Here is a 21,501-nt window from a genome sequence, read left to right on the forward strand (position 1 = left end):
GCTCAGCACATCTGTAGTTGTGAACTTCCCATGATTCAGGACATTTACAAGGACAAGTGTGTAAAAAGGGCCCATAGGGTCATTGAGGAACCAAGTCATCCCAACCACAATCTATTCCAGCTGCTACCGTCTGAGAAGCGGTACTACAGCATAAAAGCCAGGACCAACAGGCTCCGGGACAGCTTCTTCCACCAGGACATCAGACTGATGAACTCACACTGACATGAGTGTACTCTATATTACATTGACTGTTCTATTTATTATAAATTACTATGATTGCACATTGCACATTTAGACAGAGACATAACGTAAAGACTTTTATTCCTCATGTATGCAAAGGATGTAAGAAATAAAGTCAATTCAATTCAAACAAAAGGTGTTGACAATCATATTGAATCTTACAATGTAAATGAAGATTTGGAGTTTACAATCATCGGCAGCTTTGTATGAATGTGGTCTGCATTAGGTGTCTGTGCTGATTTTGTTCATTTACAGTCAAAAAGAACACAACGGGGATTAATTCCATCAATAAGTATCAGGAACTAATGCACAGTTTTATAGTACAGCTGTAGTAATGTAGTGTTCCAATTTGTTCTGTATTTCATTTAAGTACATAGTTTGTTACTCAGTATTTCCATGAAGCCAGCTAATTGGGGCAGTCACTTAATTTGGCTGAAGTGTACTGGTCCTTCTATCCCAATTAACCGGAATGCATTGTACTTCTTTTCAGATATCAATGTGGAAAGATATCAATAAGATCAAAAGAACTAGAGGTCATGGGCTAAGGGCGAAAGGTGAAATATTTAAACTAGAAAAAATTCCCATTTCCCCTCAAGGTAATGGCTCCTAGAATCATTGCTTCACCTAGCACAGAAACAGGCCATTCAGCCCACTGCATCCATGCCGACAAGCAAACAACTGTCTACACTGTTGACAAACTTGCATAGATGTGTGGTGGAGAGCATATTGGCTGGTTGCATCATGGCCTGGTATGGAAACACCAATGCCCTTTATTAGAAAAGCTTACAAAAAGTAGTGATACAACCCCTTCCATCACGGGTAAAGCCCTCCCTACCAATGAGCACATCTACAGGAAGCACTGTTGCAGGAAATCATCATCAAGGACCTCCATGATCCAAGCCATGTTCTCTTCTCACGGCTGCCATCAGGAAGAAGATACAGGAGCCTTACATCCCACACCAACAGGTTTAGGAATAGTTATTACCCCTCACCCATCAGGCTCTTGAACCAGAGGGGATATTACACTCAACTTCACTCGCTCCATCACTGAATTGCTCCCTCAACCTAAGGACTCCCTTTCAAGGACTCATTTCATGTTCTTGACATTTATTGCATATTTATTATTGTTATTATTATTTCTTTCTCTTATTGTATTTGCACAGTTTGTTGTCTTTTGCACATTGGTTGTTTTTCCTTCCAGTTGGGTGTGGTCTTTCATTGATTCTATTCTGTCCTGAAAATCCAAGTAAGCAATATCCACCTTTGTCTATCCTGATTGTTATCTCCTCAAAGAATTCCAACAAGATTTCCCCTTGCTGACTTTAGCCTATTTTATCATGTGCCTCCCAGTATCTCAAAACATCATCTTTAATAATGTTCAGCACAGCATTGTGGGCCGAAGGGCCTGTATTGTGCTGTAAGTTTTCTATGTTTCTATAATGCATCTTCTCAACCACTGAGGACAGGCTAACTGGCCTAAAATTTCCCTTCTTCTGCCTCCTTCCTATCTTAAGAGTGGAGTGACATTTGTAATTTTCCAGTCCTCCAGAACCATTCTGGGCTGTATCTGTCATTTTCTATAAATTGTTCGTTTCCCGGGCATTGGAGGTGTAACCAGTTAGAATTCTCTTCATTGTAGAAGTTTATCAATATTTTTGGTGACATGCCAAATCTACGTAATGTAGAGACACTGTTGTGCCTTTTTTGTGATGGCACTTATGTGCCTGTCCCAGGACAGATCGTCTGATATAGAATGTAAACCCACTCACCTCTGGCTCATGGATCTCCAGTTTCCTCCTCCTGTAGTCAATAATCAGCACTTTGGTTTTGCTGATGATGAGTGAGTGATGCGGAAGTGGGGAGAAATAGCAAACACAAAACAAATGGAGCAGTATGCCATGTTTCCCTCTGGCATATTTCATAATTGCTCTCATCTCTACCCTGGTGATAGTAACCAGTTATTGGCAATTTAAACACCTCCACCCTTTTCTGTTCCAGCTACTGGAGACACAAACCCAAGTGTCCCCACCCTTGCATTGAAGCTGACTCTGTCACTCGGGCAGTAATCTCTGAGGATCATCAGCTTGTTATAGTGGAGAGACATCCCAAGAGCGATGCCACCTAGAATTTATCCATCTGGTGTTTAGCTCCTGGTAGGGTCAACCATGTCCAAGGGGGAGGCCGATCTAACCAAACCTGGAGCTGGAACTAGATGAACTCCGGATCATTCATGAGGCTGGTGGGGTGGGGGTGATAGACAGGACACAGGAAACTGGGTGGCACTTAGGAAGGGCAGCCAGTGCAGAGCACCCCTGTGGCCATCCCACTCAACAACAGGTATATCATTTTGGATATTGTTGGATGGGATGTCACAGCAGGCTCTGGTGGGGTCTCTGGGACTGAGTCTGCCTCTGTGACTCAGCAACAGGGAGAAGAGGTGAGCTGTGCTGATTTACTATATACATAAAAAGGATGGGAGATGGTTGAATTTTGTTCATTTGGACTATGTCAGTATTTAATATGCGTGCATGTTATGTGCATGTAGAGTGACAGGAATTACGGGACGTAATTGTGGCTGCCCTCAGGTGTTGAAGGGAGACATTCAAAGTAAGGTTGTTTAAACAAAAGAAAAACTTGTCCTTGTTGTTTGGGTGTTAACAATCAATATTCTAAAGGGATGTACTTCTATTCTGAGGCTGTGCCCTCTGGTTGAAGACTCCCCGGTATATGTTTTTTTTTCATAAATTCTGTTGTATTTCTTTATTTTCCTGCAAGGAAATGAATGTCAGGGTAGTCCATTTCAGTGTTTGTCATCCCAGATCTTGTGTAAAATTAGGTGTCAGTGGAATTCAGATCAAAGCCGCTGCTCCCAGTGTGTTACTGCTCATTTATTTTAGAGCGCTGTATGTTTATTGACTTCCTTTATTCCCAAGCTGCCGGGTTCGGGCGCAGTCATTGCCCTGTGGCCATCAGATCTGGAGGGGCTTTTCTTGCCTCAGCGTTCATCTGACTCCGCAGCTGTGAGCTCACTGCAGTTCATGTTTCATGCGTTTGATTTTTTTTCTAACTATTTGCATGATTTGTCTTTTACACGCTGAATATGTGGTGGTCTTTGTTGTGTGTTTTTTTTTCATGAATTCTTTAATTTCATTGTTTTGTGGCTGTCTGAAAGAAGATGAATTTCAAGATTGTACATACTTTGATAATAAATTTGAACTTTGAACTTCTGTCTAGATGAGGTCAGGCACGGGCCTTACCGGGACCTTTTCCATCCGGAGCAGCTCATCACTGGAAAGGAAGATGCTGCAAATAACTATGCCCGAGGCCACTATACCATCGGGAAGGAGATCATCGATGCGGTGCTGGAGCGTGTCCGGAAGCTGGTGAGTGCCAGATGGTCAAGGCCTGGAAAAGTGTGTGTGGTGGATAGCAACATACAAAAATGCTGGAGGAACTCAGCAAGTCTACGAAGGGGAATAGACCGTTGATGGTTTGGGCCAAGATGCTTCATCAGGACTGAAAAAGAAGGGAGAAGAAGCCAGAATAAGGAATAAGAAGGTGGGGGAGAGGAAGATTGACAGGTCACAACCAGGTGGGTGGGAGAAGGAGCTGATAGGTGGAAGAGGTAAAGGGTTGGAGAAGAAGGAATCTGGGAGAAGAGGAGAGTGGACCATGGGAGAAAAGGAAGGAGGAGGGGAACTAGAGGAAGGTGATGGGCAGGGGAGGAGAAGAGAAGGGATGAGAGGGGAACCAGAGCAGGGAATGGAAAGAGAATGAGGGGGAGGGAGAGAAATTTTCATACAGCAGGTTAGGTGCTCTCCAGACAGTAATTTGAGATGTTGCTTCTCCAAACTGAGAGTGGTGTCACTGTGGCAGGAGAGAAGGCCTTGGACTGATACATCAGAATGAGAAAGGGGTAATGTTATCCTCTCACGTGTTCTCTTCTCCACTGCCTATCACCTCAAGCTAGCGTTTTGTGTGTGTTGCTCAGAATTTCCAGCATCGCTGGAATCTCATGTTTTGAGATTTTTTTTTCCTGTCCAGCACTAAAACATAGTGATGCACCATCAATAACTCACTCTGAGACGTAAGAAGCGAGGTATCGGCTTTTATTGACTGGAAGAATGAACAACACTACATCCTGGGGAATGAGGCTGGGCATCAGGCCTCAATCGCCTTTATACAGGGGTTTGTGGGAGGAGCCACAGGAGCAGTCAGCAGGGGTCTGTGGGAGGAGCCACAGGAGCAGTCCAGACAGGTATATGTAGTTCACCACACATAGTCTCTGAGGGCCTTCCCCTTTGTCTGTCTTTCCAAACGTCTGATTGAAATACATTTACCACTCTTGCTCTGTGATTGCCAGTCCTTACTAGAACTTTCCATATTTACTCTGGATGTCAAACACAGTCCCAACATGAATTGATTAAATAAATATCTTCAACCCCATTCTCCTGCCTTCTCCCAGTAATCTTTGCCACTCTTACTAATCAAAAACCAATCAACTACCAGTTTAAATACACCCAATGGTCTCCACAGGCATCTGGCAATGACTTAAGCAGATTCACCACCCTCTGGCTTAAGAAATTCCTCCTCATTTTTGTTCTAAACGGACATCCTATTCTGAGGCTGTGCCCTCTAGTCCTAGACTCCCCCACTATTGGAAACCTTCTCTCCAAATCCACTCTGTCTAAACTTTCAATGAGTCTCATTTGCAATCCTCACTTCCTGTGTTGCCATCTCCCTGATCCAACTCTGGTCCTCAGTTTTGATTCCCCCCCACCAACCCTTAGTCATTTTCAGTCGCTCTCCCTTCTGGTTCTGTTCATCTCCCTACTAACAGTTCTCTTGATCACCTTCATTACTAATCAGCTTTCAATACTGGCAGACTTTGTGTCCCCTCATATCACTCTCCAGCATCTGCCTTCATCTTCACCCTCATCCTCACCTCCTCTCATCCAACGCCATCTGCCTCTTGACTGACTAAAACTGAGCCACATCGGGAGATCTTTATTCACACAGCAAATCTCCAGGGGAGAGAGAGTCCAAATGACTTGCACTTTCATGACACGATGTTGTGTACCTCTTCAACACAAAGATGACGATAAACGACTAACTAATTGCTATAACTCCTTGCTTAACCTTAACAAGGTCCTCCATTGGTCAGAGTGGACCATGGATGTTGTGTCTCAGCTGTCTATGTGATACGCTTGTATAAGACGTTGACGAGGCCTAATTTGGATTAAAGTATACAGTTTTGGTCACCTAGCTACAGGAAAGATTGAAAGAGTGCAGAGAAAATTTATAAGGATGTAGCTGGTTCAGGAGGACCTGAGTTATAGGGAAATATTGAATAGTATTGGACTGTATTCATTAGAATGTAAAGGTTGAGAGGAAATTTGATAGAGGTGTACATAATTATGAGGGTATAGGTAGGACTTTTCCCACTGAGGTTGGGTGGGACTACAACTAGAGGTCATGGCTTAAGGGTGAAAGGTGAGAAGTTTAAGGGGAACATGTGAGATCTTGGGATCCATGTCGATAGGACCTCAAAGCTGCTGCGCAGGTTGACAGTGTTGTTAAGAAGGTGTATGGTGTGTTGGCCTTCATCAACTGTGGGACTGAGTTCAAGAGCCGTGAGGTAATGTTACAGCTATATAAGTGCTTAGTCAGACCCCACTTGGAGTGTTGTGTTTAGTTCTGGTCACCTCATTACAGGAAGAATGTGGATACTATAGAGAGAGAGTGCAGGGGAGATTTACAAGGATGTTGCTTGGATTGGAGGGTGTACCTTATGAGAATAGGTTGAGTGAACTTGGCCTATTCTCCTTGGAGTGATGGAGGGTGACCAAATAGAAGGATAAGATGATGAGGAGTATTGATCGTGTGGATAGCCAGAGGCTTTTTCCCAGGGCTGAATTGGCTAACATGAGGGAGAATACTTTTAAGGTACTTGGAATGTCAGGGGTACGTTTTTCACACAGGGAGTGGTGGGTGCGTGGAACGTACTACCAGTGGCAGTGAATAGGGTCTTTTAAGAGCCTCTTAGATAGACACATGGAGCTTAGAAAATTAGAGAGCTGCATGCTAGGGAAATTCCAGGCAGTTTCTAGAGTAGGTTACATGGTTGGAACAACTTTGTGGGCCGAAGAGCCTGTAATGTGCTGCAGATTTCTGTTTCTATGAGGGCATACTTCTTCACTCAGAAGATCGGGAGAGTGTGGAATGACCTGCCAGCACAAGTGGTGCATGCAAGCTCAACTTCAATGTTTTAAGAGAAGTTTGGATAGGTACATGTATGGTAGGAGTATGGAGGCCTTTGATCCAGGTCAATTGAAGTAGGCAGTTTAAATGGTTCAGTATGGACTAGATGGGCTGACGGGCTGGTTTCTGTGTTGTACTGCTCTATATCTCTGATGATGTGGCAGTCATTGCTCCCTAAAAGAATTTACAGTTTTTGGACACTGGGCATTGGTTCTTCAGGAATGCAGTCAAGTCAGAAACCTGCATTGCAAATGCCCCAACTGAACAGGAAGCAGGGGTGGAGAGAAGCAAGAAAGCAATAATGATCAGGGATTTTGTAACTAAGTGGGTGACTCAAACAGGCCTTTCTGGATTTGTAGAAATCCAGAATGACTGCAGGATTGGGATGTTACCTCCCTTGTGCCAGGATTACGCTGGTGAAAAGGCTATAAAGTATCTTGAAAGGGGAGCGTGAGCGGTCACAAGTCATCCACGTTGTCACCAACAGCATGTGTAGACGAAGTAATAGGGTCTTACAGGCAGAATTTATGGAGCCAGCAAAGTAGTTACAAAATGGGTGGTGGTTTTAGGATTTGTTCCAGTGCCGTGTGGAAATAAACAGAACGGTGTGTGGCTGGAGAGACAGTTAGGAGGTATAGCTTTGTTTTTTGCTTTCTGGGCATGTAAGTATTTAGTAGATTTTACCATAGTAGGTGGGACATGTGCAAATTAGATGGTTTACACCAATGTATCACCAATATCCTTGAGGAGGTTGAGGTTGCTAGTACTATTGGGAAGAGTTTAAAATGGTGTGCAAGTTTTGAAAGGATAGAAGTGAAATCTGACGGGTAACACAGTGATTGAAGCAGGTGGTACATGCTATAGTGAACGGTTCTATCCTGACATGTGGTGCTGTTTTAAATGGGAGTTTGTACCTTTCTCCATGTGGCAGCATGAACTTCCCTGAGTACTTCCATTCTCTCCTCTCTTCCCATGGATACGCTGGTTAGTATGTTAATTGGCTACTGAAATTATCCTGGGTGTAGGAGAGTGAGCAAGTTAAAGGATTTGACAGGCATGTGAGAGAATAGGTTTCAGAGAGATGAATGCTGGAATGGTATTGATAGAATTGCTTTGATAGCTGGCATAAACTCCATGGGCTAAATAGCCTCCTATGTTAGGAAGTACACAGAAGAATCGGGTTTAATATCACTGGCATTTGTCATTAAATTTGTTGCTTTGCAGCAGCAGTACATTACAATACATAATTGAAAAACTATAAATTACAAAAGTATATATAAAACAATAAATATGTCTTACAAAAAGATAGAACCTGCCAAAGGGTCTTGACTGGTTCTCTTTTCCCTAGAGGCTGCCTGGCCTGCTGAGTTTCTTCAGCATTGTCTGTGTTGTCTGGCCACTTCAATCCACTTTCCTGACAGACCTTTGCCAATGTATCTTTTAATACTCCATTCATTCTACTACTGCTGAGGACTGGGGTTGATATGGAAGGTGATATTCCCAAGTAAATCCTAATGCCTGACCCCATTCCTTAGATAATTTACCTGTAAGGTATGTCCCTCTGTCACTGTTAAATGGGTATGGAACCCCAAATCTGGGAATAATTTCTTTCATTAATGTCTTAACCACAGTTCGAATATCATCTTTTCTAGTGGGAAATGCCTCCACCCATTTGGAGAACATGTCCACTATCACTAATCAGTATTTATTACCCCACTGCAGGCATGTGCCCAAACTCTATCTGTAATTTGGCAAATGGTGTCTCCGCAGATGGCAAACGGTTAAATTTAGCAGGTGACTCTGGCAAATCTCACAGCTTCACACAAACTGCCCCATAATTACTGTTAAACCTGGCGCAAGCCATTCTTGGATTTGATGTATAATCCCCCCTCCCCCTTTTCCTACTTGTCCTTTCCCAGGTACTAGTCGAACAAGGACAGAGGAGATTCCTGGGACACACATGGCCATTATCTTGATGTTTTCACACCCCTCGAGTCGCTAAAACATTGCTCTTCCTTCCATTCTCCATTCTCCTTTAACCGGGGTCCTGTCTTGGGCGGAAATTAAAATTCACAGGTTTGGGATACGGTGCACCTGCGTAGCTTTTCCTGCACCAGTGTCTTCCCTAGCAGCCACGTCAGCAGCAACATCTCCTTTCGCTGTGGGGTCTGAGGCATTAGCGTCAGCTTCACACATAATGACAGCAATTTGTTCGGGCCACCCAACTGCTTGTAGCAGATTTTTACTGTGATACGCGTGCTGGGTGGATTTTCCCATGGATGTAATGAACCCTTGATGTTGCCAGTGACCCAAAATCATGTACCATCCCGAAGGCATACCTATGAATGTTTACTGTGTATCCTTTGGCTAAACCACAAGCTTGTTTTAGAGGAAAAAGCTCTGAGCAGACGTCCCTTGGGGAAGGGTTCCCACCTCTGAAGTATCTAATGGAGTCACTATCATTGCCTGCCAGTACAGTGTGGTCATTGGGCTTGCCAGAGGAGCCATCGGTAATGACTATTAAATCTGGGTTATCAAGGAGTCAGGTCATGGTGACAACCGTTACACAGTCGTGGGGTTCTGAGGACTCCGTCATAGAGACCAGCGTAGCCGGGTTGAGTGCAAGGGCTCTTTTAGAAGTTTTTATTGCAACACCAACAAATTACATTCAATACAACCAGCTGCCGATTACATTTTACCCGACTACACCTGCCCTTACACTTCCTCCCTCACCACCATTCAGGGCCCCAGATAGTCCTTCCAGGTGAGGCGACACTTCACCTGTGAGTCGCTGGTGTGGTATACTGCGTCCGGTGCTCCCGGTGTGGCCTTTTATATATTGGTGAGGCCCGACGCAGACTGGGAGACCGTTTCGCTGAACACCTACGCTCGGTCCACCAGAAAAAGCAGGATCTCCCAGTGGCCACACATTTTAATTCCACGTCCCATTCCCATTCTGATGTGTCTATCCATGGCCTCCTCTACTGTCAAGATGAAGCCACACTCAGATTGGAGGAACAACACCTTATATTCCGTCTGGGTAGCCTCCAACCTGATGGCATGAACATTGATTTCTCTAACTTCCGTTAATGTCCTTCCTCCCCTTTACACCCCATCCCTTATTTATTTATTTATTCCCTTTTTTTTTTTCTCTGTCTGCCCCTCTCACAATCACTCCTTGCCTGTTCTCCATCTCCCTCTGGTGCTCCCCTCCCCTTTTCTTTCTCCTGAGGCCTCCCCTCCCATGATCCTTTCCCTTCTCCAGCTCTGTATCCCTTTTGCCAATCACCTTTCCAGCTCTTAGCTTCACCACCACCCCCCCCCCCCATCTTCTCCTATCATTTCGGATTTCCCCCTCCCCCTCCTACTTTCAAATCTCTTACTATCTTTTCTTTCAGTTAGTCCTGACGAAGGGTCTCGGCACGAAACATCAACTGTACTTCTTCCTATAGATGCTGCCCGGCCTGCTGCATTCCACCAGCATTTTGTGTGTGTTGCCAATTACAGTTTGACTGTTTAACCAAGCCACCCCTCAACCTTCATCACCATGCCCCCCTCCACCTCTCATCTTCTTCCTCATCCCCACCCCTTCTCCAACCCTCCCCCCTTTCTACCCCCATCCCTTTCTCCTCCACCAACCAACTGAATAGTAATGCATACACAGACAGAGCATTCCTCTATTAACAGAAGATCTTTTAAGTTAGATATCAAATTTGTCCACATTAAGATTGTGTTTGGTCGTGCATCATTTACTCCTGCTGATGATAATTCCAGGTAAGAAATGTCCAAAAAGCTCCAAATCCAGTGAGTACTTGAAATATCATTAGGAGGTTTCCAACACTGGACTACAGTCGTCTTAGCTGCAGTCAGGCTTGCCAGCCAGACTTTGCATGTTTTTTCCCTAAAGGAAAGGTGGGATTCATCATTTAGAAGATGTACAGCGGGGTCCATTGGTAATTGTACCCCCATTAGTTCTGTAAGAACACTGATAACCTTCCCCCACAATCCAAACACCCCTGGACATTCCCATATAACATGTATAAAAGAGCCAACGGTTCCGTGGGGGCAAAATGAGCAATATGGGTCAGGAACCAGTCCCATTTGATGTCTAATTCTCGATGTTATATATGCTCTATGACAAAATTTCAAATGTATATACTGATGATTTGGATTCTTGAAGCACCGGCAGCATTATCCCAAATCGCATTCCAGTCTAACACTTGTCCCAATTCAGATATGTCCCTATCCCAGGCTTTCATTCCTGATGGGGGCATATATTTCTGGGCGTTTAACTTATCATAGATATATGACACTATTTGTCTTGGAGCACTCTATATCCAGCTTAAAATGGGATGGTCCTTTAAGTTAGGGCAGGTGACGGAAGTGTGTGTAGGGTTACACTTTGGTTCTGGTGATCATAATGTCATTAGTTTCAACTTGATCATGGATAAAGATAGTTCTGGTCCTCGGGTTGAAGTTCTAAACTGGAAAAAGGCCAAATTTGAAGAAATGAGAAAGGATCTAAAAAGTGTGGATTGGGACAGGTTGTTCTCTGGCAAGGATGTGATTCGTAAGTGGGAGGCCTTCAAAGGAGAAATTTTGAGAGTGCAGAGTTTGTATGTTCCTGTCAGGGTTAAAGGCAAAATGAATAGGATAAGGAACCTTCGTTCTTGAGGGATATTGGAACTCTGATAAAGAAGAAGAGAGAGATGTATAACATGTATAGGCAACAGGGAGGAAATAAGATGCTTGAGGAGTATAAAAAGAGTAAGAAAATACTTAAGAAAGAAATCAGGAGGGCTAAAAGAAGACATGAGGTTGCTTTGGCAGTCAGGGTGAAGGATAATCCTAAGAGCTTCTACAGGTATGTTAAGAGCAAAAGGATAGTAAGGGATAAAATTGGTCCTCTTGAAGATCAGAATGGTCGACTATGTATGGAACCAAAAGAAATGGGAGAGATATTGAATGGGTTTTTTGCATCTGTATTTACTAAGGAAACTGGAATGGAGTTTATGGAAACAAGGCAAACAAGTAGGGAGGTCATGGAACTTGTACAGATTAAAGAGGAGGAGGTGCTTGCTGTCTTGAGCCAAATCAGAGTAGATAAATCCCCAGGACCTGACAGGGTATTCCCTCGGACCTTGAGGGAGACTAGTGTTGAAATTAAGTGTTGAAGTTAAGAAGGTTCAGTCGTTAGGTATAAATGCTGGAGTAATAAAATGGATTCAACAGTGGCTAGATGGGAGATGCCAGAGAGTAGTGGTGGATAATTGTTTATCGGGATGGAGGCCGGTGACTAGCGGGGTGCCTCAGGGATCTGTTTTGGGCCCAATGTTGTTTGTAATATACATAAATGATCTGGATGATGGGGTGGTAAATTGGATTAGTAAGTATGCTGATGATACTAAGGTAGGAGGTGTTGTGGATAATGAGGTGGGTTTTCAAAGCTTGCAGGGAGATTTATGCCGGTTAGAAGAATGGGCTGAACGTTGGCAGATGGAGTTTAATGCTGAGAAGTGTGAGGTTCTACATTTTGGCAGGAATAATCCAAATAGAACATACAGGGTAAATGGTAGGGCATTGAGGAATGCAGTGGAACAGAGAGATCTAGGAATAACAGTGCATAGTTCCCTGAAGGTGGAGTCTCATGTAGATAGGGTGGTAAAGAAGGCTTTTGGAACGCTGGCCTTTATAAATCAGAGCATTGAGTACAGAAGTTGGGATGTAATGTTAAAATTGTACAAGGCATTGGTAAGGCCAAATTTGGAATATTGTGTACAGTTCTGGTCACCGAATTATAGGAAAGATATCAATAAATTAGAGAGAGTGCAGAGACGATTTACTATGATGTTACCTGGGTTTCAGCACTTAAGTTACAGAGAAAGGTTGAACAAGTTAGGTCTCTATTCATTGGAGCGTAGAAGGTTGAGGGGGGATTTGATCGAGGTATTTAAAATGTTGAGAGGGATAGATAGAGTTGACGTGAATAGGCTGTTTCCATTGAGAGTAGGGGAGATTCAAACGAGAGGACATGATTTGAGAGTTAGGGGGCAAAAGTTTAAGGGAAACACGAGGGGGTATTTCTTTACTCAGAGAGTGATAGCTGTGTGGAATGAGCTTCCTGTAGAAGTAGTAGAGGCCAGTTCAGTTGTGTCATTTAAGGTAAAATTGAATAGGTATATGGACAGGAAAGGAGTGGAGGGTTATGGGCTGAGTGCGGGTAGGTGGGACTAGGTGAGATTAAGAGTTCGGCACGGACTAGGAGGGCCGGAATGGCCTGTTTCCGTGCTGTGATTGTTATATGGTTATATGGAAATTGCAGGGGTCCTGGCAGAAATATTTAAAATGTCGATATTCACGGGTCAGGTGCCAGAGGATTGGAGGATAGCTCATGTAGTTCCGTTGTTTAAAAAAAGCTCAAAAATTAATCTGGGAAATTATAGGCCAGTAAGTTTGACATCGGTAGTAGGTAAATTATTGGAAGATATAGGATCTACTAGTATTTGGATAGACAGGGACTTATTAGAAATAGTAATAGAAATACCATGGCTTTGTGCATGGTAGGTCATGTTTAACCAATCTATTAGAGTTTTTCGAGGAAGTTACCAGGAAAGTGGATGAAGGGAAGGCAGTGGATGTTGTATACATAGACTTCAGTAAGGCCTTTGACAAGGTCCCACATGGGAGGTTAGTTAGGAAGATTCAGTCGCTAGGTACACAAGGAGAGGTAGTAAATTGGATTAGACATTGGCTCAATGGGAGAAGCCAGAGAGTGGTAGTGGAGGATTGCTACTCTGAGTGGAGGCCTGTGACTAATGGTGTGCCACAGGGATCAGTGCTGGGTCCATTGTTATTTGTCATCTATATCAATGATCTGGATGATAATGTGGCAAATTGGATCAGCAAATTTGCTGATGATACAAAGATTGGAGGTGTAGTGGACAGTGAGGAAGTTTTCAAAGCTTGCAGAGGGATTTGGACCAGTTGGAGGAATGGGCTGAAAAATGGCAGATGGAGTTTAATGCGGACAAGTGTGAGGTATTGCACTTCGGAAGGTCAAACCAAGGTAGAACATACAAGGTAAATGGTAGGACACTGTGGAGTGCAGTAGAACAGAGGGATCTGGGAGTACAGGTACATAATTCCCTAAAAGTGACTTCAGAAGTAGATAGGGTTGTAAAGAAAGCTTTTGGTACATTGGCCTTTATAAATCAAAGTATTGACTATAAGAGTTGGAGTGTAATAGTGAGGTTGTATAAGACATTGGTGAGACTGAATTTGGAGTATTGTGTGCAGTTTTGGTCACCTAACTACAGGAAGGATATTAATAAGGTTGCAAGAGTGCAGAGAAGGTTTACAAGGATGTTGCCGGGACTTGAGAACTAAGTTACAGAGAAAGGTTGAATAGGTTAGGACTTTATTCCCTGGACCGTAGGAGAATGAGGGGTGATTTGATAGAGGTGTATAAAATTATGATGGGTATAGATAGAGTGAATGCAAGCAGGCTTTTTCCACTGAGGCCAGGGGAGAAAAAAAACCAGAGGACATGGGTTAAGGGTGAAGGGGGAAAAGTTTAAAGGGAACATTGGGGGGGGGGGCGCTTCTTCACACAGAGAGTGGTGGGAGTGTTGAATGAGCTGCCAGATGAAGTGGTGAATGCAGGCTCACTTTTAACATTTAAGAAAAACTTGGACAGGTATATGGATGAGAGGGGTATGGAGGGATATGGCCCAGGTGCTGGTCAGTGGGACTAGGCAGTAAAATGGTTCGGCACAGCCAAGAAGGGCCAAAAGGCCTGTTTCTGTGCTGTAATGTTCTATGGTTCTAAGTCTGACCCCCATAGAACCCTGTAGGCCTTACAAGCATTCCCCTGTTGTAATGTCAGCTTCAATTTGCTGCTGTAGCCAATTTCCACAGCAATTTCCCTGGATACACTAGCTATAGAAAGCAGCTGGGTGCTCGGTTTCTTGTAGAGGAGTTCAGGCGGTCTGTTTTCGGGGATTTCGAGATACGATCCTTCAGAGGTACAATGAATAATAGTATCCAAGCAAATTAACAGGTGGGTTCTCAGCTATAACAAATGTTTCATCAATCAAATTATTCGCGGTCTTTCTATTTCAACAGGCTTGGACAGGAGGTTCTATCATGGGAACTGTTGCTATTCCTACAGTCTTAATAATTTTGCTGCCTTTAGGTACTGCTATGGAAGGGTGTACGGGTGATTCTGTAGCGCAGGAATCGATCAGGGCTTGTAATCTTCTATTATCTATCTCTGTGTCTAACATGGGGTTTCTTGAAAGCCTGATAAATGCTACCTGTATTGCCCACTAATATGTGGCTCCCCCCTAATGTTGGTTAAAGGAGTTATGATTAAAGGGTTTGCGCATGGTAAAGGAGGCTTCTAATTCCCCTCTTTTGTCTTTACCAGGGCCTCTTCCCTTTTCACTCCATCTGGTTCAGCACTCCTTAGCCCAATGACCTTTCTTCCCACACTGCCTGCATACATCCTGTCTCTTGTTTCTGTGCTTGGCCCTTCTCTCAATTCATCTCTTTCTTGTTGCGCACACTGTTCCTTTTCTCCCCGATTTTTAAATAGTCCACTCCTATCTAAATCCTCATTAATGACATCCTCACAATTTTTGTTTTGCCATTCCAGATTGGTGAATTTTAAAGAATGTGCTAATTAATAAATGCTTGCACTGTTGTTTCCCACTGGGGGGTCGGGAAGGAGGGAAATCCCTGTGGTTGATTCCCAAGTACCTTCAAACTGGGCAGTAAAACCAGTCATAGTCTCCCCCTTTTGCTGACATCTAGTTACGTCCAAACTCACTGTGTTGCCTGACCCCTGCGAGAGTGACATCTTTTGCTCTGTTCATTCCGTCAGTAGGACTCCCATCACCATTCCCCTCGTTCCCCGGTGGTGGGGCCCAGTACCCTCATGGTTCCTTGGGAAATCCTGTTCTAACTCCTGGCCAGGAAATTCCATAGTCCCCTTAAGCAATGGCTGGGCATCTCCAGGTAATGGATTTAAAAATTTGGCAAGTCTAGTCCAACCAATTATGGAAGGCTGCTGGTTTGCGTAGTGGACTGGGGGCTTCGCTAATCATGTTGCATACCTTCACCAGGGTCCAGGGTTTGAATATTGGGACTTTCCCTACTATTATGCGAGGAGCCTGGAGCAGAGAGTCTGAACTATTCACCTCCGCCTCCTCAGCTTGGCCCCCACGTGCCCCATATGTTTGTGATCTTGTCACAGGTCTATCACTTGACCTGGTCTGTGAATGGTTCTACCCTCAGTCCCTGGGCCATGCTATATTGATCACCACTCCCCCACAGGGAGTCACTATACAAATCCTTGACCCAAAACATTGACAATTCCTCTCAGTAAACACAAGAGGTTCTGCAGATGTTGGAAATCCAGAGTAACACATACAAAATGCTGGAAGCAGCATCTATAGAGGGGAAAAACAGTCAACATCCCAGGATGAGACCCTTCTTGCAATGAAGATGAAGTCGAGTAAGGGGGAAGGTGGGTGAGTGGGGGAGCAGGAAATGAAGTAAGAAGCTGGGAGATGATAAGTGGAAGAGGTAATGGGCTGAAGAAGAAGGAATCTGATAGGAGAGGAGAGGGGCCATGAAAGGAAGGTAAGAGGGGGAGGCGATGGGCAGGTAAGGAGAAGAGAAGGGGTAATGGGAGTCAGAATGGAGAATTGAAGAGTGAAGGAGAAAGTGAGAGGAATTACTGTAAGTTAGTGAAATTGGTTCATGCAGTGAGGTTAGAGGTTTCCTCTCCATAGATGCTGCCTGACCTGCTTAGTTCCTCTAGCATTTTGTGTGTTACTCTAGATTTCCAGTATCTGCATTATTTCTTTTGTTGTTTTCTCCCCTAGGAGGTAGGATTGGTTGTTTATTCTCGGACTGCTATTTACCTCTTCCACCTATTCGCTCCCATCTTCTTAATTCATCCCACCTTCTCCCTCACCTGGTCTCACCATCACCTGCCAGCTTGTACTCCTTTTCCTCTCCCCCCTTCTTATTCTGGCTTTGCATTCCCTTTTTCACATGTCAATCCTCTACTGCAAAATAAAGCCTCTCTCAGATTGGAGAAGCAACACCTCATATCCCATCTGGGTAGCCTCCAACCTGATGCATGAACATTGATTTCACTAACCTGGTAATTTCCCCTCATCCCCCTTCTTTCTTTTTCCATTCTCCTTTCTCTTCTCCTAACCCACTCATCAACTCCCTCTGGTTCCCCTCCTTCTTGTCTTGCTTCCATTGTCCACTCTCCCCTCCTATCAAATTCTTCCTCCTTCAGCCCTTTACCTCTTCTACCTATCCTTCACAGCTTCTTACTTCACCCCCTCCCACCCACCCACTTTCCCCCTCACCTGGTCTCACCTTCTATTTTCTTATTCTGGCTACTGCTCCCATCCTTTCCAGTCCTGATGAAGGGTCTCACCTGAAATGCTTATTGTTTATTCATTTCAGTAGATGATGCCTGACCTGTTGAATTCCTCCACCATTTTGTATGTGTTGCTCTGGATTTTCAGCATCAGCAGACTCCCTTGTGCTTATCCTTTGTCTTTTTCAGTCAGACCAATGCATGGGTCTCCAAGGCTTCCTGATATTCCACAGCTTTGGTGGAGGTACGGGATCTGGCTTCACCTCCCTGTTGATGGAGCGTCTATCCGTCAATTATGGGAAGAAATCCAAGCTGGAGTTCGCGATCTACCCAGCTCCACAGATCTCCACGGCCGTGGTGGAGCCCTACAACTCCATTCTCACCACTCACACTACCTTGGAGCACTCCGACTGTGCCTTCATGGTGGACAACGAAGCCATTTATGACGTCTGCTGTAGGAACCTCGACATAGATTGCCCCACATACATCAATCTCAATCGTCTGATTGGCCAGATAGTGTCCTCCATCACTGCCTCACTTCGCTTCGACGGGGCTTTGAACATCGACCTGACAGAGTTCCAGACGAACCTGGTCCCCTACCCACGCATCCACTTCCCATTGGTCACCTATGCACCCATTATCTCTGCAGAGAAGGCCTACCACGAGCAGCTGTCCGTGGCTGAGATCACCAATGCCTGTTTTGAGCCTGCCAACCAGATGGTGAAGTGCGACCCTCGCCACGGAAAGTATATGGCATGCTGCATGCTGTACCGGGGTGACGTGGTGCCCAAGGACGTCAACGCTGCCATCGCCACCATTAAGAACAAGCGGACTATTCAGTTTGTGGACTGGTGTCCTACTGGGTTCAAGGTGAGTGTCGTCAAAACACCCCTCCTCTTACCCACAGCCCTTGTATCTCATTCTCAGTGAAGTTTAACTAAATTCCCTAAAGGTTAACTTGCAGGTTGAGCTGCTGGTAAGGATGGCAAATGCAATGTGCTGCTGAGGCTTTATAAGGCACTGGACAGATCACACTGGGAGTATTTGGGCTCCTTATCTAAGAAAGAATGTGCAAGTAATGGAGAGGGTCCAGAGGAGGTTCACGAGAATAATAATAGGCATCCGTTCGTCTCGTGAGACCATGGGTTTGCACCTTGGAAGTTTTCCAGGGTGCAGGCCTGGGCAGGGTTGTATGGGAGACTGGCAGCTGCCAAGCTGCAAGCCTTCCCCTCTCCATGCCACCGATGTTGTCCAGGGGAAGGGCACTAGGACCCAAGCAACTTGGCACTGGTGTTGTCGCAGAGCAATGTGTTAAGTGCCTTGCTCAAGGACACAACACGTTGCCTCAGCTGAGGCTCGAACCAGTGACCTTCAGATCACTAGACTGATGTGTCAACACGAGAATATTTCCAGGAATAAAAGGTTAACATATGAGCGTTTGATGGCTCTGGGCCTGTACATGGAGAATTTAGAAGGAAGAGATGGGAAACCTCATTGGAACCTATTGAATGTTGAAAGGCCTAGTTAGAGTGCATGTGGAGAGGATGTTTTCTATAGTGTGAGAGTCTAGGACCAGAAGCCACAGCCTCAGAATAGAAGGCCTTCCTTTTAGAACAGAGATGAGGAGGAATTTCTTTAGCCAGAAGGTGGTGAATCTGTGGAATTGTTTACCACAGATGGCTGCAGAGGCCATGTCATTGGGTATATTTAAAGGGAGGTTGATAGGTCCTTGGTTGCAAGGAGAATGCAGAAGAGTGGGGTTGAGAGGGATAATAAATCAGGCATGAAGGAATGGAAGAGCAGACTCTGGGCCAAATGGCCATAATCTGCTCCTATGTCCTGTGATCTTATGAAGCAGAAACAAAATATCCCTTCAACTTCCATCAGATAAGAGCAACTCAAGTTTTGCAGTCAATACATTTTACAACAGTTCCATACTAACAATTCTCTGAACACCTTCAAAAGGAGAGAGAGGGAAAGTGAGGGGCTGTGTGCGAGGGAAGGGTTCGATTGCTGTTACGAGGTCGGCACAATATCGTGGACCGAAGGTCTCCTCGGAAAGTAGAAGTGTTTGCTTTGACTGTGTAGAATGTATTCTGAGACCACGAGGGGTTTATGTGATGTACACTCCCAGGAGGTTGATAGTTCTTGCAGATGGCACAGAGGCACAGTCTGAGTGCTCCAAGGTAGTAAAGAGGGGTGTGAGTGGTGCAAGTTCTCCTGAAGTCAAATACCATCAAAACACAAGTTTGCATTTTAGGGAAGACTTCAGGTCTTTCTCATCAGGAAAGAAGTCATGAGGGCAACTGGGGAAGGAAAGTGACTTCTGGGCTTGTCACTGACATCAACATCAGAGTATACAGTATGTCATGAAATTTGTTGTTTTGCAGCAGCAGTTCATTGCAATACACAAGTTTTAAAAATTATCAATTACAATAAGAAATGTATATAATTTTATGTATCCTTATATTCCTGATTGTAATGTAGAAATTGCACTGTACTGCTGCCACAAAACAAATTTCATGACATAAACAGGTCAGTGATTTTTTTTAAAAACCTGATTCTGGTTCTGATTAGATTTTTTTTATCAACAACTAAAGATTCAAGATTGTTCTTTGTTATTCTGCAGTATACAAGTATAAAGGAGAATGAAATATTTGTTGATCCAGATCTGATGCAGCATAAAAGAAACACACAATAACCATAAAGAACACAAACACAAGAGATTCTGCAGATGCTGGAAATCTAGAGCAATACACACAAAATGCTGGAGGATCGCAGCAGGCCAGGCAGCATTAATGAAAATGAATAATCTGTTGATGTTTTGGGCTGAGACCTTTCATCAGGAAAGGAAAGGAAGAGGGAAGACTCCAGAATAAAAAATATGGGGGGAGGGGAAGGAGGACAAGATAGAATGTGATAGGTGAAACCAAGTGGGTGGGAAAGGTAAAGGGCTGGAGAAGAAGGGAGTGGATAGTGAGAGAAAGGGAAGGAGGAAGGGCACAGGAGTAAGTGATAGGCAGATGGGGAGAAGAGGTAAGGGGCCAGAGTGGGGAATAGAAGGGATGGGGAAGGGAAAATACACAAATAAATGTAAATATAAAGCAATCCTATAAACTACAGTGTACAATAAGTCCTAAAATGGCTTTTGCTCCTCTGATTGTCAGGTTGGGATCAATTACAAGCCTCCCACCATGGTACCAGGGGGTGACCTGGCTAAGGTCCAGCGAGCCGTCTGCATGCTGAGCAACACGACGTCCATAGCTGAAGCCTGGGCACGCCTGGACCACAAGTTTGACTTGATGTACTCCAAGCGTGCATTTGTCCACTGGTTTGTGGGTGAGGGCATGGAAGAGGGAGAGTTTGCAGAGGCAAGGGAAGATCTGGCTACGCTGGAGAGAGACTATGAAGAAGTGGGGGCAGACTCCTTGCCAGAGGAAGATGATGGAGAAGAATACTGAAAGGCACATTCTGGCTTTAATAATCAATGCATATACTGTACAAGTTGCCTTGTGCACCATGTAAACTGCAATTAATAAAGTTTAAGATTATTGTTTTAAGACTGTAAGACATAGGAGTAGAATTAGGACATTCAGCCCTCTGAGTCTGCTCTGCCAACCCATTTTGGCTGATTTATTATCCCTCTCATTCTTCTGCCTTCCCCTGTAACCTTTGATGTCCTTACTCAGGTTGACAGGTATTTTGTTAGTGAAGGCATCAAAGGCTACGAGGAGAAGGCAGGAGAATAGGATTGAGAGGGATAATAAATCAGCCAGGAGAGAATGGAGAAGACTGGATGGGCTGAATGGCCTGAACCTGCTCCGCTGTATTATGATCTTATTATCTAATCAAGAACCTATCAACCTCTCCTTGCTTTAAATATTCCCAATGACTTGGCCTTCATGGCTGTCTGTAGCAATGAATTCCACAGGTTCACCATCCCCTGGCTGAAGAAATTCCTCCTCATCGCTGTTTCCAGACTATTCTGGAAGCTGTGCTCTCTGGTCCTAGACTCCCCCACTATCGAAAACATCCTCTCCACATCCACTCTTTCTAGGCCTTTCAATATTTGCCAGGTTTCAATGAAATACCCCCTTCATTCTTCTGAACTCCAGAGTACAAGCCCAGGGCCATCAAATGCTCTTCATTCATTAACCCTTTCATTCTTGGGATCAATCTCATGAACCTCCTCTCAATGCTCTCTGATACCAGCACATACTTTCTTAAATGAGGGGCCCAAAACAGCCCACAAAACTCCAGTGCAATCTGGTAAACTTAAAGTGAAGCCTTCTAGAACCTCAGCATTACATCCTTGCCTTTATATTCTAGTCCTCTCAAAATGGTAATGTAGGGGTTACTTGAGAATAACCCAACACCATTGAGAGACTAAGACAGCACGGTATGATGCGCTTCCAAATAACAAAGTTCCAAGTCAAAAAAGATACATTCAATACTTTATTACAAAACTGATAAAGATGCATGATGTGGTAATGATAAAAAAACTAATGAAGCTAAATTAATTATCTTAGCATTCAAATCAGTGCAACTAAGTGTTCCAATTAGTAAAATTAGCATATTTAAGTAGTCAACAAAAA

General features: G+C 44.2%; 1 protein-coding gene across 1 annotated transcript in view; it reads left to right on the top strand.

Annotated features, from left to right (window-relative positions):
* The window catches only part of LOC140717088 (tubulin alpha-1C chain-like), a 49,622-nt gene extending 28,857 nt beyond the window's left edge, over positions 1 to 20,765 (top strand). The window contains exons 3-5 of the mRNA XM_073030274.1: positions 3,475 to 3,623; positions 17,096 to 17,776; positions 20,074 to 20,765. Coding sequence (XP_072886375.1) covers positions 3,475 to 3,623; positions 17,096 to 17,776; positions 20,074 to 20,367 — 1,124 coding nt within the window. The 3' untranslated portion in view covers positions 20,368 to 20,765. The remainder of the gene's footprint in view (positions 1 to 3,474; positions 3,624 to 17,095; positions 17,777 to 20,073) is intronic.
* The last annotated feature ends 736 nt before the right edge of the window (positions 20,766 to 21,501 follow it).

The sequence above is a fragment of the Hemitrygon akajei genome, chromosome 27 (assembly GCF_048418815.1).
Source record: "Hemitrygon akajei chromosome 27, sHemAka1.3, whole genome shotgun sequence".
In the NCBI taxonomy this organism is placed as follows: domain Eukaryota; kingdom Metazoa; phylum Chordata; class Chondrichthyes; order Myliobatiformes; family Dasyatidae; genus Hemitrygon; species Hemitrygon akajei.